Source organism: Pollicipes pollicipes, unplaced genomic scaffold, assembly GCF_011947565.3.
Source record: "Pollicipes pollicipes isolate AB1234 unplaced genomic scaffold, Ppol_2.1 Scaffold_4219;HRSCAF=4965_pilon_pilon_pilon, whole genome shotgun sequence".
NCBI lineage: Eukaryota > Metazoa > Arthropoda > Thecostraca > Pollicipedomorpha > Pollicipedidae > Pollicipes > Pollicipes pollicipes.
Genome location: NW_023596448.1, coordinates 28,969,943 through 28,983,047, shown reverse-complemented (window position 1 = coordinate 28,983,047; position 13,105 = coordinate 28,969,943). Strand labels below are relative to the sequence as shown.

The window sequence follows — 13,105 nt, the reverse complement described above, 5'->3', positions numbered from 1 at the left end:
CGTCGCCGCCGCCGGCTGGGCTGGGCTGCTCTGCTCTGCTCTGGTCCCCGGCTGGGCTGCTCGCCGCCTCGCCCACCACGCGCCGCCTCAAGCTGCTCTGCTCTGCTCTGGTCCCCGGCTGGGCTGCTCGCCGCCTCGCCCACCACGCGCCGCCTCAGGCTGCTCTGCTCTGCTCTGGTCCCCGGCTGGGTCGCTCGCCGCCTCGCCCACCACCGCGTCACGCCGCCGCCCGGTCAGCTCAGGTCAGCTACTCAGGTCACGCCCAGCTCAGCTCAGCTCAGCTCAGCTCAGCCCATATCTCCGACAGACCGCGACACAGCAACAGCACACTGCCGCGCGCCGTCTGCCAAAAACAGGGCCATGGTTAAACGGGCGGTACTGACGGCTTTTATTACGGAAGACATTCGCAGCCACACACGCAAAAAAAACACCGATACGCTAATCAAGGCTCAGTACTAGAGCCAGAGCGAGGGCTCAGCGCCAAGAGCGATGCCAGTGGCGGTGCCACAAAGCACATCGTCTCGGTGCTGACAAGGGGATAGACAATGACGGCGATGACGTCAGACGATGCGTGAAGTACACGAGGGAACAGCATCTCCCAAAAGTTAGTGTCCGGAGTTTATCGAAAACGGGCATAGTGGGTGCTATTCGACAAGGGAAGATGGAGACACATAGCAAGCATACGAGGCAGAAAGGGACGTGCGGCTTAGCACACCCTTATGTGAAAAAGACGAACTTTATACAAGAACCCAACGATGTTTCCGGTCGACATTACGGCAGCTAGCGACTTTTCCATGTATTTACACCAGACCTCGAAAGCCTACGTGAACACCGAACGAAACGCGCCCCGATGAGCAAACACCGAATGAATGATCCACACGCAAACCGCGTACACACACACATGGATACCACCAAAGAAGGCGGGGCCGCGGCAGGGGCCAATCGCGGAGGCGGGCGCCGGGGGCGCGGCCGGCCCCGATTGGCCCCCGCCCGGCCGCCGCCCGGCTGCCGTCAGTACCTAGTCCGTGCACCGCACGAGGCGTCCCGAGAGCGCCGGCGCGCCGCGGCCGGCCCGGCTCGCCGCTGTCAGCCGGCGCGGGCGCGCCTACTCCCTGCCGGCGGAGGAGGCCACTGTCAGCCGGTGATACACACCACACGCGCCCGCGCCTGTTAAGTTCAGACTTTTAGTACCTCTATGTCGAATTGTTGCAATCTGCAGGGAGTGGACACAACAGAAAAAAATCACGAACATTACATGTACGATGATAACAATTACACTGTCCCATAATGTAGAGTGGGCTGTACCATGCGCTTAAGACCAGACGGGTGACGAGCCACGGGAGCTGACCGACACCCAGAGCGAGAGCACAGGCCGCACCTGGAGCGAGACCGGGAGCTGAGCCCCACCCAGAGCCAGCGAGCACGGGCCGTACCTGGAGCGAGACCGGGAGCGCGATGCTGATCGGGAGCGCGATCGGGAGCGGGAGCGAGAGCGGGCCGGCTCGCCGCCGTCGCCGTTGTTCTGGGGAGGCTCGGCTTCGCCGGCCTCGTTATCCTCTGGCGCCTTCTTGCGGTCTGGGGACTTGCTGTCGCGGGGGGACCTGTGGCGGGCGACGGCGGCGCGTCAGCAATGGACGGACGGCCACACGACACCAATCAGTGGCAACACACGGCATCACAGGAGCAGGCCCCGGGGCCGTTTGACGATCCCTTCTCACCCTCCAGCGACTATGAACACGTGAGGCACTAGTTTGGGACTGCAAGGACTTAAATACGCGGAAGTCATGCTTTTCTGAACCTAATGATAACTCACGGGCATCAGTTATCGATCTAAAAGCAGTGCGTACGTGTTGTGCGAGCAAACGAACGTGTAACGCCCTGAATTGAATCAGAGTTTCACGGACTTTGAAAAAATGAAATTGAGAATATCACAGGTGATTGCCAAAACTTACTGCAGGGCCCAGCAGCAGTTGATTCTCCCCACATTTAGAAAATCCGTCACACTTACTATGACTGCTCAAAGAGACATCAGGTTACAAGTATAGGAACTATGAACTATAATTATCCAGCGCGCCCCAAAAGCTACTGCAGCAAGCTGCAACAAGACAAGACAACGCGTCACTACCCTGGTAGAACAAACACCAATGGCGTCTTAGCCGTCCCAAGATCGGCAGCCAGAGGCGGTTATCGATAGTCGGCGGCGCCCGTCCGGCCACCCGCCGACCCGTCCCGGCCGCGGCCTCACCTGCTGCGACTGCGGCTGCGCGTGCGGCGGTCCCGGCTCTTGCTGCGCGAGCGGCTGCGGCTGCGGCTGCGTCGGCGGCTGCGGCTGCGCGAGCGGCGGTCGCGGTCCCGGCTGCGGCTGCGGCTGCGCGAGCGCGAGCGGCGGTAGCGGCGCGCGCCGCCGCCGCGCCGGTCCGGCGGCGTCATGGGCCGCGCGTAGCGCGCCATCTGGACGCGCAGTTCCCTGCCGTCGTACATGCGGCCGTCCATGGCGTCCATCGCGTCCTCCGCGTCGCGGCGGTCGTAGAACCTGGCGGAGGAGACCGAGCGTCAGGCGCGGCCACGGCCCGCAGGCGGCGCGCGTTCCCCGCAGCACCACATACTCGGGACGGCGCCGTGCAGCGCGCGTTGGAACGACGGGATCGCGAAGGTAATTGCGTACTGGCGGCAACGTACTGCCCCAGAACAACGATGTTGGCAGTCGCGGCTGGGCAAAGCTGAAGCTGGACAACATCCCTAATTTATGGCTCGCGCCTTATACAAATCAACGCCACTGCGTCACTTCGTAACAGAACGTTTACCCACCGGCCTCCGTCATCCAACGCAAACGCCGGCGAATGTCGCGAACAAAACGAGTTCACGTCCACAGAAAATGACAAATTTATAAATTTTTCTCAAAAGATATTTCATGATCCGGGCAGCATGCTTACTACTAGGGTGCCGATACAAAAATCCAAATAAACCGCGACCGCCTGGAGAGGCGTACGGATAATCCCACTGCGCGTTTCAGAGAAAACTACCCAACCATGTTAGATACGTCCACCAAATTTCGAAGCGTGATCAATACGACAAATTCTGTAAGCATTTTTTCTGATACACCAGTTTCGTTCCACTTAAAATGGCGTTGTTCTGGCTTCCACCCATTGTTAACAGCAGCTGGCTTCTGCTTTGGTTTCAAACAAGTTTAAATCGAGGGCTAAGTTTCAAATTAATGCAATCCTAAGCTCATGCCTTCAAGTTTTCGGGCTTTTTTTCGCTGCAGTCGCGACAGCAAGTCACAAAAGTTCTCCGATCATTGAGTGGTCCGAACAGCTTCGGCAGATGGAAAAGATCATAAAGGTTTCAAACATGCCATTGCTGACTAGAATTCAGTTTTGGCCTTGCGATTTAAGCTGATCAGTTGGGGTTGGCTTTATGTTTCTCGACTTTGAAACCCCTGATGTCCGCCTCCCGTTTCAGCTTCGCGTCTTTTCAGATTCTGATCCCAAATGAAAATTGCAAAGCCAATGGCTCTGGCTTTGGTTTCTTACTCTAAGTCCCAAAGCATTGACTTCAGGTCAGGCTTCATATCAGTGTGTTGACATTAGAATGAGCTTTAAAGCCAGAAGTTGCTGTTCAAGTTGCAAGTTGCTGTTCTCACCATGCCAGTGCTGGGTGTTTGAGGTTTAATTTTGCAACTAACAAGGGCCACATTAGAAAACTGTCAATTGATAAGGATTAGTGTTAACATTTAGTGGTGTCCAGGCATGTCTAATACAATGCTCATCAGAAAACAGAAGAAACTGTGATAATCTTTCATTCAAGATGAAATCATGGAGCTCCACAACACTCACTTCAACCAATAGCACAGCTTCAGTTTTAGTGTGAGTGAGAAGTGCAACTACTCTGGGCAGCTGCCAACAGACAATTGTGAAACTGGATGGAATATGTGAACTAGTGCCTTTTTGGAGATGGAGTTATTTATGCTATTTGATGTAGCCCAAGAACTGCATCTTGAAATGTAAAAAATTGGCAAAATTATATACAAATGCATCAATTTATTGTTCTAAGCACACAAAGTTGTTTCACTTTGCAAAACATTAGACACCTAATAATATGCTAGATGACACATGTTTTTGCTTTTAAATGGCAAAATAATGATCAACATGATGAGCCAAATCTGTCATCCCTTTTGCCAAAAAGACTATCATTAACACAAGCCTGGGTGGTCAGCTCAATGCTCTTTGATCAAGTGGGGAAGAGGACAATTTGAACCCCCTGAAATTTCAGCAACCCCAACATCCAGACACCAAACTCACAGAGTGGTTCTGCCTCCAAGCAAACTCAATTGTGTGTCACTTGTTACTTCACTACATCTTCAACTTAAGTTTGGTAAGGTTCAAGTTATGTATAAGTAATAAAGTTTAAAGGCAATGTTTCACATTTGAAGGCACTGAAGCAAGCACCACATGTGATGAAATATGCTCATTTTAAACATCTAGTTGTTTTTTATGGGCAAATGACTTCTCTACACAAAATTTCACAGATATATACACTTCTCCACCATATGTCAGTTTGATCATGTCATTAACATCTTGATGATGTCAGAGGTGCTGCCACACTGGCTGTGACATAACTGTCACTGTTGCAATGGGCCAACTCACTTGCAGTACATGCTGGGAGATGGTGGCATTTGCTGAGAGCATGTGCTTAAACTCAAATATCATTATGCACTTGTGTTTTGGCCTTTCCTCATATTCTTGCATATGTCTGATATTTTATCTTTCTCACTTGCATTCACATGCCCCATTCAGGCACTATTCTTATAGGGAGTGTTCAATAGTTATATGGGGTCTTGCAGTAAAGAAGCCATCTTGGAGACCATTCAGTGCAATCACAGCCCTTTTCTTAAGAGCTCAGTCCCTCTAGTCTCTGGGCTACACACCCACAAAGATGGGGAGGCTATTTCTGGGAGGGCATTTCTGATCACTGGCATTCACATCATGTCACTAAAATGCTGCCATTGTGTAAGCACTGCAGCAATTAATGCAAAACATAATACCATGGCTGAATCTTTCATATTTGACCTTTGTGGGCTAGATTTCCAGACATAATGGTCATCAATTAGCTCTTAATCAACATTGCGAAGGTATGGTGACACAATTAAACACTGAAGTACTGAGGAGTATTTTTACTAAAGAAACTGTGTTGTCTTGAGCAGTCTTTTACACTTGTTTTGTTGTATCTGATGCTCAATTCAGTGTCTCCAAATGTGAAACATTCCTTTTGAGTCAGTTGACCCTCAATCACATCTAAATCCTATCTTGCACCAGGGTTCAAATTCCTGTATTGTGAACACCAAACATGATTTGTATTAAAAAATTGCACTCGATGTCATAAATAGGCTGAAAGTCAAGTGATACCAGGCCAAGAAACAGGAGTAATAAAGATGAAATATATGAAAAAGATAAACTAGTAACTGTACCAAGTGCTCATCAAAATGGGTATCACAGTTCAAAACCTTAAATAAATCAGAAGCACTTGCTTGAAGGTGCTTAAGACATGCATTAGTCAAGTTTGAGTCATAATAATTTAAGGCATTCTACATCTGTACACAGTAAGGGATGAACATGGCCATCTTGAAGATCATTCAACATTCAAGGAAGTCCACAGCCATGTCCTTTTTGTGATGCAAAACCCTCCTGCCTGAGCATGATGCCTACAAGCATTTTGTAACTATTTCAATGTCCCCCAGGCACACCATCGCATCAGACAAATGTCACATGAATGCTGCCATCCCAATAAACCAATAAAACCTGCACAAATAAACCATGATCAAGTGAGTTATGCCTGACTTACATCAGCAGATTTGCAGCACTAATGGATGACACTAGCATCCAACTGCCCCCAATTTAGTAGAAAATGTCAGTGAGTCATGACCACAAATCACGTTTTGAGCTTCATAACACCAAAACTTGAGCAGCAATAATGGTAAAAGCATGCACACATCATGATACTCAAATAAATCAGACATATCCTAGCAAACTGCACCACCTCTCAGCAAGTTGAAGAGCTAAAAGTGAGTCAGCCCCTACTCCAGGAAAGCCTGACGTGGCAAGCCCGGCAGGATCTCTTATGTAAAAATTGCACAAAGCAATTAAATAATAGACTGAGAAACATATTTTTACTAAATAGTGGAATTCAGTTGCCTATAGCAGTCTTCTGCACAAGACTGCTGTAGTATTTGTATGCCTACAACACACCAATAGACACAAATGAACTCCTTCAATCACGTCTGAAACTTGCCTCATCTTAAAATATGGAAGATGTCTGTCAAAAGAGAATTATGTGACTCCCAAAAATTATATGCATGATTTTCATTAAGAAAAAAGCATCTATAATGAATTTATAGCCAACAACCTTCCTTGCAGCCACAATGAGAATGGCCATGGCAAGTACTCCTGAAAACAGATGGTTAGAAGTACAAAGACCCACCTTTAAACTCAACACCACGAATGTCAAAACACAGGATGACCGATCCCATCATGGGATGATCACAAGACCAACAACAGCAGTCACAGAAATAAACCTCAAAACCTTACCTCACGAATGCGAAGCCTCTGCTTTCTTTGTTATATCTGTCTCGTGGAATGTAAATATCTCCGATCTCGCCATATTTTTCAAAAACTCTCCTCATATCTTCTGGTCTTGTACGATATGTGATGTTGTCTACTTTTAGTGAAACCATGCGCTCGATGGCCGGAGGAGGCCTCCCGCCAAAAGACATCTTGCCCGCTTACTGAGGAACAGCGAATGAAACGAACACAAAACAAACTTGCGGTAACAAAACAAAACTTCAACTGACAGCACCCAATCCCAGCAAGCTTGAACAACAACAATCTGTAATATTACGGGCCCCAACGCGCACTTCCCTGACGCCGGCAGAACGACGCCACGCGGGCCGACAATATGGCGGACAAAATGAAAGGCACGCCGTCATCTTGCATGACGACAGTTGGAACAAGGCAGCTAAATTCTTACAGACGTTTCTTCAGTTGACTTTTGCCTTGCGATGTGGTAAAAATAATATCAAAATTTATTTATGTTCTGTAAAGCTGAATAAAGTTATCACTGACCCCTTCAAACTACGCTATGTTAAAAACAAATTAGGGAAAACTACAAGCAGCCTGCTGAAATATTCATATTTACGTCTCAAATTGCGATGCATTTTGGAGCTCGTTAAAATTACGTGGCAAAGTTGTGTGTAACAAAGTGTGTTTAATCGACTGGCATTAATACAACAACACTTTTTGCTTTGACTTACAATGGACATTCGCGTCGTTCACCAGTTTTCTTTTTGAGTACTTTTAACAAGTCGGGTTTAGAGCGCTACTAAATTATGAGTACACGATGGTAGCCTGCCAAAAATTCAAAACCCAAGAAGTCAAAAGAAAAGAAGTCAAATGACAAAATGTCGCGCAGGATAAAAGCCAAACGCCAAAAAGGCAACAATGCAAACAGCGAAAAGGGCAAAAAGTTCAGTGGTACAAAGCCAAAAAAATCAGAAAAAGATATTGAATATAAAATGTCAAAGGGATGAGAGCCAACAGGGTTCAAGACGACGGGAACAATAAGCGTACCACTTGTCTCCCATTCCCCTTGTAGCTTTTCCCACTTTGACGCAAAAGGGGAGCGACAAGTCTAAGAAACCCAAGTCAAAATAAAAAGTACCTGGGAGTTCTACAGCAAGCAAGCTTAAAAATTATCGTCCATTGCGCGGGGCATTTTCAGCTTAAATCCAGGGAACGTGATGACCTCTGCACAGCCACGAGGCCTTTGCATTTTATTTGCGTTCAGGGTGGACCTCCACTATATGTGAGCATGGCCGTTTGCACGCCTGCAGGGACCCTTTAGTTGTGAGTGTAGTCAGTGACGGCTCAACAGGGAGGGAGCAAGGGGGCTGTCACCTATCCCCATAATTGAGCTAATGCATCCAAATTCGTGTTTCTCATACATTTGACTGAGGCTTCTACACTAAATGTTTCTTCTTAGAGAACCCACGGAAAGCCAAGTAGCTTAGTCCATCTCAATATCTGCCCATGCAATTCTAAAAACTTTATCATTTTGTCGGACAGCTCAATAAAACCAGCCGAGTACTTTCATAGCAACTGCCGCTTTTTACGAATTAAACTCGTTCGATCACAAAATTAGTTACTTACAAACAACAAGCTCCGTTTACAAATTTTAGCAGGTACCTTAGGTCTGACACTTGTTTTCTTTAATTGGTCTGAGTAACCCAGCAAATGTGGTTATCTACGACTTCCCAAAACCCGAGATGACCGAGAAACGTGACATGCGCTTTCTGCAAATTAGAAAGGCATGTACCTGTTTTCAGGAGTTGGAATAGAGAAAGGCAATAAACTAGGCTGTGCAAGTTCCCCTGTCTTTTTCCCGTCAAATCTCACGAGACCCATGCGACAGTTTCGCCCAGCAGGATTCTGTGTGAGGAGGCTCCATTTTGTGTGGTGTCCGAAACCACCTGAAAAGGTCTTCCATAGCTCAAAGTCCGTGGCACCACTCGTCGGAGGAATGCTGTTTTATGGCTATGGTTTGCTAGGGTCGAATGGATCTAAAGCAGATAAGCTAACGACATCACATCGCGAAAAGTCATCGTGATTTAACACACTTACCCAGGGGTGTAGTTTCCTTTTCAGTTGCTTCAAGACATCACATCGCTGAAAACCATCGTGAGTTAAGACACCCAGGGATGTGGTTTCCTATTCACTAAGGGGGGAGGGCTTCAGTCCCCCCCCCCTGGGGTTTCAATCCCCCAGACGTTGGGAAGAAAGAGGGCCAACTCCGGAGAGGAATCTAATTTTTGACACATTTTGGGGTAGATGGGGCATTTTTCACTGTTTAGCCGCCAACCACTTCGAGAAACTACGCCCCTGCACTTCCATCACGCGAGAGGGCGATTTTTCGATCCAAAGCGGGGATCCGGCCTATGCTCCCTTTGCGGAGCTACACAGCCGATAAATAGCTTATTCCAACTGGCTGAGCGGGGTGGGCTCTTCATTCTCTCCCCCTCCCCTCCCTCCAGCTTAGCCCTCCCCGAGCATGCCTGACCAAAAGTCTTCGGTGTGCTTCGAAGCCCTGTTAAAGCCAGGGAAGTGATTTTTGTGGCTTTTTCCGCCATTGTTCATTTTACGTTTATCCCTTTCGACTTTTGCTGTTTGACCTTTTTGATTTTGACTTTTGTCGTTTAAGCTTGCATTCATTTGCTTCTTGCCAGTAACGCTGTGCTTTCCGTTTCGCTTCGCCTGTTGCCTTTTGGCTATTATCGTGTTGACTTTTATCGTTGTTGGCTTTTTTCACTGTTTGACTTTTTGCATTTACTTTCATCCTTTTGACTTTTGCCATTTGGCTTTTTGTCCTTCTGAGTTTTTTAACTTTGCCTTTATATTTGACATTTATATTCTATTTGACGTTTTGCCATTTGACTTTTTCCATTTTACCTTTTGAACTTTGACCTTTTGTTTTTGACTTTTTGTCCTGTAACCGCACAAAATACCTGCCTCGTGCCATCGTATCGCAAAAGTTAGCTTCTGCTTTGCACATAGCTGGAAGTCATTTGGAAACCATTTGGAAGTGCCCACACCACCTTTCACTAAAATGAGTGAAATGGTACTATCTCAATATTAAAAACTGCTTTATGAGATCTTGCCATCCCAACTGTGCTCACCTTTTCCACCAAGGGGTGCGAGAACTACGATCACGTTGGGGAAGGGGCAAACTCCTCAACGACAAAATAGGCCCCCTAGAGTTAGGTAGTGGGTCCCAGCCAGACTGGGCCTTTAACAGTCAAAAAGGGGCCCTCTACATGTCATAATGTGTTCTCTACAATCCAGAATGGGTATATAAGGACCCCAATAAGCCCTTTATAAGCCAGAATGAGCCCTCCACTTTCGGTAATAGGCCTTGTATAGGTCGGAATGCGCCCAAACAGGCCAGAATAGGGGTTTTTACAAGCCAAAAATGGCCCTCCATTGTCAATAGTGGTCTTCTTCAGGTCAGAATAAATTTTTCACCGGCAATAATTATAAGAGCCACAGTCAATAATAGGGCCCCTACGAGCCAGCACTGGCCCCTCCACAAGTCCCAATGAACCCTCGACAGCCAATAATGGACCCACTACAACTCATAACGAACCCCCTACATGCCATAATGAATCTTTTGTAGGTCAAAATGGGTCCTCTAAAAGCTTCAATGAGCCCTCTATATTCTACTATGTTTAATCCCTCACTCCTGGTTACGCACTATTCATCCTGGGTGATAATCCCTCCCCTTGTTATCTTGCGTTAGCTGTAACGTCCTTAACTCAAAGGGGTGTCGTTTCGCAAAGTTGGTTGGGGAGGGGGGAGGGGGGGGGGGGGTGAACAGTGACAACTGACTTAACGTATCTCCGAAATACACTAACAAACGGGTGTCGCCACGGGTTGAAGACACCGCGCTTAAAATGAGGTTGCCCCTTGCAAGCGTCTCGAAAAGATAACGTTGGCCCCGTAGATAACTAAAGATAACCCTTTGGCCCCCGATCAAGCTGGACCTTCGAAATAAAACGGGCGCAGAGGCACCGCGAGATGCGTGCCTGCGCCTTTTGGTTGTCGGTTCCGAGGAGCCTGGGGTCTGAGGGTCTGAGGGACTGAAGACCGACGGTCAAAGGCCCGATAAGGTCTGACTGGCCCAAAGGGTTAGCCGGAAAGGAGGAATCCCGGCCGCAAAAAGAATGGGCCCTCGGGAGGGCTGACAGCCAGAGGGCTTCTCGCGCCGAACGGAGGCCCTCTCAGGACGATTTGCGCCGCTGTGTCGGTCAGAGACCACCAATACTGCACAGTGGGCTTCCTGACGGTCTTGGCCACGACGGGTCTATCTCCCATTCAGGGAAAAGGCCGGGGCCAACGATTTGTATCGGTTGGGATCCCTGAAAAGTAGGTGCCCAGCTTTGTCGGTCAGAGGCCCACAGTAGCTAATCGAGGGTTATGTGCCGGCAAGAGACCCCGAGTCGGTCAGGGCCCCATTTTCTGAACAGGAGCAGATCACGACGCCAAACGTCAGAGCGGCGTAATGTATTAGTCCGGGCCCCCTGACGATGACAGGAGATAGAAATAGCAACGAAAGGGTTCACAGCGACAATGGAAGGGATTTCTATCAGTCAGAGGCCAAGAACGAAACTGGGGGCTCTCTGCGCCGCTTTTTGTCGGGGGCCCAATTAGCTGAACGGGGGTTCCCGCGCCAATAATTGGACCCCTGCACCGGTAGGGAATCTTTTTGCGTCAGTGAGAAACCTCCGTCGATCTGGGACCATGTGCCCAACTCAAAGGCCCACCAGCGCCAGGGAGGGAACCGACGCACAATATGTCGCTCTCTGAGGGAATCCAGACTGATCAGGAGTGTCCCCAGAATGGCAGCCGGTAGGTACCCCGGGCTGGGATGCAAGGCCACTCCTGTTCCTGGCCGGGGATCATCATGGTTACGCATAGTTTTCTCATCATGTTGGGGTTCTTGATTTGATTTCGTTTAGTCTTGTCTGTGTTCTTGCTTAACTATTCAGCAACATCCCCTTACTGGCCACTACCATATTACGCATGGAGCGTTCTTCGTTTCGTTGTTCTCTTCAACTTGACTTTTGCTGTTCGCTGTTCGTTCGTTTTGCTGTTCGTAACTAGGAGCAAAGGCTTCCCATTTCTCCGCAATATAATTATGATCACCCGACGGGTCCCCCGCCGACACAAAACGGCATTCTCAAAGCCTAACTTGTATAAAAGCAACAAGCGCCGTCACTGACTTATAATTTAGGTGTAATTTCTGTTTAGCAACTTCACTGTTAGGCAACAAATAGCAGATCGCTGAGTACACCTCAAGACGATAGCAGTGAATAAACATGCTCTTAAATATAGCTACTTTAGTCATTCTGAAAGTGAATAGACAATGGTATTTGTCTGCGCCGAATTAAAACGTGGCTAAGTAGTTGATAAACACATTAATACCACTCCACATTTGTCGCAGTGGTGTTCTCTCTTTCATTTCGCAAACTTGTCATTAATCGGTGTTGGAAACATCGGCAGTATCGCTTTCGACAAGACTGTGTGCAATGCAAACACATAACAAGGCGTGACTAAAAGGGCAGCAGCGAGTATTCAACGTTGGTGGTGTGAACGCATGGGGGTTAATCCGCCGGATCCCTGTCTGTTGCTCGACATCCCTCACCAGTCGTTATTAAATGGAAGTTATCGACAATTAATAATTGCATATAGCAGCCTTTAAATGATGAAAATGAAGTCACTTAGCGATGGCGGAAAGCGGTATGTTTAGTACATGGGAGGTTAATCAACCCGGGTGTGGATTTAATATCCCGCGGCAATGGCTTGAAACGCTTAAGATCGATGAGTTGGCAGTACATGTAACAGTTGGCTAGCTTAAGGCTAATTAATGATGTAATGTAGTAGTTTATGAGTACCCTGGACGCTACTATTATCCTCGACACCCTTTGGAGCTCGTCGAGCGGCGTAAGGTAGAGGCTTACGTCCGATTAATGATAAAATCGCGCAACACATCCATATATAACGTGGCTTTTTAAGACAATAAGATATAAACACGCAAAAGGCGACACACAACGGACCAGAAATAATGCGCGAGCGCGTAATCACAGAAGACCTGCAGAACGCGTCTTGTTGCTTTAGATAACGCAGGATTGTCAGAAACATTCGGTCAGCGACATTTTTAGTGTTAAAAAGAGGAAAAGGGCCGGAGGCCTCAAATAATCGCCAAAGGGTCGTCGACCCTTCCACTGAGCTAACATGGTTGAAGGGGTCTGTGGCACTCGAAGCCGTCGCTGCGGGCCAGGCCGACAGGGTCAATCCGTGGATATCTGAGCGCCCGTCCCAATCTAAGGCTGGATGTAACTGCACATGCCTAAACAGCCCTGTATATCTGATGCCTTTGGTTCGTCAAAGCTTGTAACAACCTTCTAAGGTTGGGCTGCATCCGTAAATGACTGCTTTTTGTTGTTGTTGCTTTTTCATTTGCTATGTTTGGCAAGAATATGAAACAACCGATACTCGTT

The 13,105-nt window shown here is 48.1% G+C and overlaps 1 protein-coding gene across 1 annotated transcript; it reads right to left on the bottom strand.

The window, feature by feature from the left end:
* Positions 1-361: 361 nt before the first annotated feature.
* LOC119095367 (serine/arginine-rich splicing factor 2) lies at positions 362-6,945 on the bottom strand. The gene is made up of 4 exons (XM_037218212.1): positions 6,585-6,945; positions 2,246-2,533; positions 1,434-1,601; positions 362-1,112 (listed from the first exon to the last, which is right to left on the bottom strand). The coding sequence occupies exons 1-4, from the start codon at positions 6,767-6,769 to the stop codon at positions 1,106-1,108; spliced, it is 648 nt and encodes a 215-aa protein (XP_037074107.1). The 5' UTR covers positions 6,770-6,945; the 3' UTR covers positions 362-1,105.
* Positions 6,946-13,105: the final 6,160 nt, after the last annotated feature.

Bases quoted from the DNA above. Each gene is read 5' to 3' on its own strand.
- LOC119095367 (XM_037218212.1), bottom strand. From the start codon at position 6,769: ATGTCTTTTGGCGGGAGGCCTCCTCCGGCCATCGAGCGCATGGTTTCA. The intron at 2,534-6,584 runs GTAAGGTTTTGA...CTCCTCCGCCAG, and splicing joins AGAGGCTTCGCATTCGTGAG to GTTCTACGACCGCCGCGACG. The intron at 1,602-2,245 runs GTGAGGCCGCGG...CGCCCGCCACAG, and splicing joins CGCAGCCGCAGTCGCAGCAG to GTCCCCCCGCGACAGCAAGT.